The following is a 3,077-nucleotide window of genomic DNA, read 5'->3' as shown; positions in this document are numbered from 1 at the left end:
AATTTTGAAATTTATTTGAATAGAATTCTAAAATTGACTTCTGAATTTTTTGAAGCAACTAATTTTGTTCATTCTTGGTGTTGAATAATTTTTGGGATAATGAGAGGGAAGGATGAGATGGTGGAAGAGGAAAAATAGTGAGAAAAAGAATAGAGGGTGAGATTAATTGCGGCGGATAGAAAGAGATGGAGATGGGAAAGAATAGGGAAGAAACAAAGAGAGAAAGAGGGTATGGGATGGATAAAAAAAAAGAAGAAAAAGTAATGTTTGGAGTTGTTTTCATTTGAGAGGTCAAAAGTAATTTCAATCTTTTTATATAAAAATAATGCGATTTCATCTTTATAATCGAGAAATCATTTTCTTTTATTAAGTAGTTGTGAATTTTATTATAGCTCACTCTTGTTAAAAAAAAAAGTTTCTCGATTATAAAGCTAAAATGACATTATTTCTATATAAAAAAATTTTAAAATTACTCTTGTTTAAAAAAAAGGAAAACAAATAATATCAGGTCCCTATTTCAAGGAGTTTTATATATATTACAACTTTTGGGATTGTTATAAGTTTATAACACAAAAAAATTCGTGAATGAAGAGTAAAATTTATCCTAAAATGTATCAATAGTTATATTGACTTGAGAAAACAATTTGAGTTGGATAATAAATCATTAATTGACCAATTTATCACCTATAAAGATTTACCATCGATAAAAAAAATTATTCTCTTTTGAATATTGGACATGTAAAGTGAATTCTTCATATTATCGACTTCATGGATTTAACACTTGACTAATCCATGAAGTATAATGCTGGTTTACCATTATACCAAACACACTAATTGGGTGATTTCATATTTTTCTCGAACTCTATATAATAATCATTAAATAGATATACTCATTTTCTGTATTACTAATTAAACAATAAATAGACATTTGTCAAATTTTGAATGCTATAAATGATATGAATATGCCCCACCTGTAATTAAACATCTGTTCTTTCTAAATGTAATAAAAAAAAAATGCTTATGTGTCAAAAACTAGAGAGGAAACCTAGCTACCAAAGACATCTGAATTAAAATAAGCTTCCAATAATTACAGAATTGCAATACTATAACTTTACTGTTACGTTTAATTATTTTTGTAGCTTTAATTTAATTTATTTAATTATTCTCTTCCCTAAGATTTTTTAATTAATTATTGCTCTCATAATCAAAGACATTTTGAATTCAAGTGTGTGGCCCAATATTATCCATTTCAACTCCTCAAGAAATCTTATTAATTTATTTCTTTTTACATTTTGGTGTATGGATCTCTATCGTGCTAACAATTTCTTTTTTATCTGCTGCTATCAATTATTATATATTTACACATAGAATTTTACTTATATTTATATTTTAATTATATCAGAATAAAGCTTACATTTGAAAATAAAATTATATTATTAATACAAGTCATTAATTAGAAGAAATGAATTGACCCAAAATGTTGTGGTATATAGTACACATAAATTATGAAGAATATAATTGCACGTTAAGCACACTCCCAATTGCCAAAGGTACTCCTGACACGTGGATGACAGCGGGTGCATGATATAAGCATGAACTGAGATTGTAACAATTTTTAATTTAGTTATTAGCAAAATAATAATAATAATAATAATAATAATAATAATAATAATAATAATAATAATAATAAAACGAGAATCTCTGCAACGCATCAAAACCATCACCTCTCCTCCTCTATGTTTAATGATTTGTTTTCTTCTATATTTGAAGACACCTTCTTTTCACGTCTCTTATCCTTCTCACATTCTATAAATCAAATGTCACCCATCTCGACAATACTCCATCATCATACCTTCTTCTTCTTGACTTCATTATTGTTCTCGTGCCGTTGGAGATAGAAATGAGTGGTAGCAATGTTAATCTCCCTCCTGGTTTTCGATTTTATCCAACTGAGGAAGAACTCGTTGTCCATTTTCTTCATCGTAAGGCAACGCTTTTGCCTTGTCATCCAGACGTCATCCCTGATCTTGATTTATATCCTTATGATCCATGGCAACTTGATGGTATATATATTAAATTTTCCTTTCTTTGTTTTGGCCCAAATCAAGAATTCTTTTCATTTATATATTGGGAATCATGCATGCAGGCAAAGCACTAGCTGAAGGGAAGCAATGGTACTTCTACAGCAGGAGGACACAAAATAGGATTGCAGAGAATGGATATTGGAAGGCTATTGGCATTGAAGAACCAGTGCTTACAAGCGCCAATATAAGAGTTGGAATGAAGAAATATTTAGGGTTTTACGTAGGAGAAGCTCCAGCAGGAATGAAAACTAGTTGGATAATGGAAGAGTATCGATTATTATCACCGGATTCTTGTTCTTGTAGTATAAGCAGATCATCCAAAACAAAAGCACATCCAAAAATAGTAAGTTGTAAACTTTTCTTTTGTTGCAATTATACATAGGATATATAGGAACTCTACCTCTTAACTCTTGATGGTTTTCTATGCGTTTTCAGGACTGGGTCATTTGCAAAGTGTACGAGCGAAGCTCTGATGAAGATGGTGATGGAGAAGAATTGTCTTGCTTGGACGAAGTTTTCTTGTCATTAGATGATCTTGATGAAATAAGTTTGCCAAATTAATTATGGGGATGTTTGATTCACCTGTTGGGTGTAGTTGATAATTGATAGACACCAAAACAGGTGAACTAGAGTGTTTGACAAATTTAAAAAAATAAACCTGATAACTAATGAGTAACTGATATGATGCCTATCAACTGCAGTTTGTATTAGCTTTATTTTTAAAGCTGTTTCTCATCAGCTGATAGCTTATTTGATTTTATTTTTTATTTTGATCATATTATCCTTTTTTATTTAACTCAAAAATCAATATTATTACTACTTTTATATTTTTCATTTATAATTTTAACATTTTAATTAACACATTTCAACTTTGTTAAAGTATTTTTTATTAATAACATAAAATATAAAATATTTATTTATATCTAAAAACCTAAAATTAATTATAGGTTTTTTCTTTATCAATAATAATAATTACTTTATTATTTATCTATA

The 3,077-nt window shown here is 28.4% G+C and overlaps 1 protein-coding gene across 1 annotated transcript; it reads left to right on the top strand.

The window, feature by feature from the left end:
- Positions 1-1,868: 1,868 nt before the first annotated feature.
- LOC131180985 (NAC domain-containing protein 104-like) lies at positions 1,869-2,645 on the top strand. Its single transcript, XM_058149295.1, has 3 exons — positions 1,869-2,063; positions 2,147-2,427; positions 2,520-2,645. The coding sequence occupies exons 1-3, from the start codon at positions 1,901-1,903 to the stop codon at positions 2,643-2,645; spliced, it is 570 nt and encodes a 189-aa protein (XP_058005278.1). The 5' UTR covers positions 1,869-1,900.
- The last annotated feature ends 432 nt before the right edge of the window (positions 2,646-3,077 follow it).

This window comes from Hevea brasiliensis, chromosome 6 (genome assembly GCF_030052815.1).
Source record: "Hevea brasiliensis isolate MT/VB/25A 57/8 chromosome 6, ASM3005281v1, whole genome shotgun sequence".
NCBI lineage: Eukaryota > Viridiplantae > Streptophyta > Magnoliopsida > Malpighiales > Euphorbiaceae > Hevea > Hevea brasiliensis.
The sequence above is the reverse complement of the archived record's forward strand: the minus strand, read 5'-3'. Positions and strand labels throughout refer to the sequence as shown.

Coding starts and splice junctions, on each gene's coding strand:
- LOC131180985 (XM_058149295.1), top strand. CDS start 1,901: ATGAGTGGTAGCAATGTTAATCTCCCTCCTGGTTTTCGATTTTATCCA. Junction 2,064..2,146: donor TGATCCATGGCAACTTGATG/GTATATATATTA, acceptor TCATGCATGCAG/GCAAAGCACTAGCTGAAGGG. Junction 2,428..2,519: donor CAAAAGCACATCCAAAAATA/GTAAGTTGTAAA, acceptor ATGCGTTTTCAG/GACTGGGTCATTTGCAAAGT.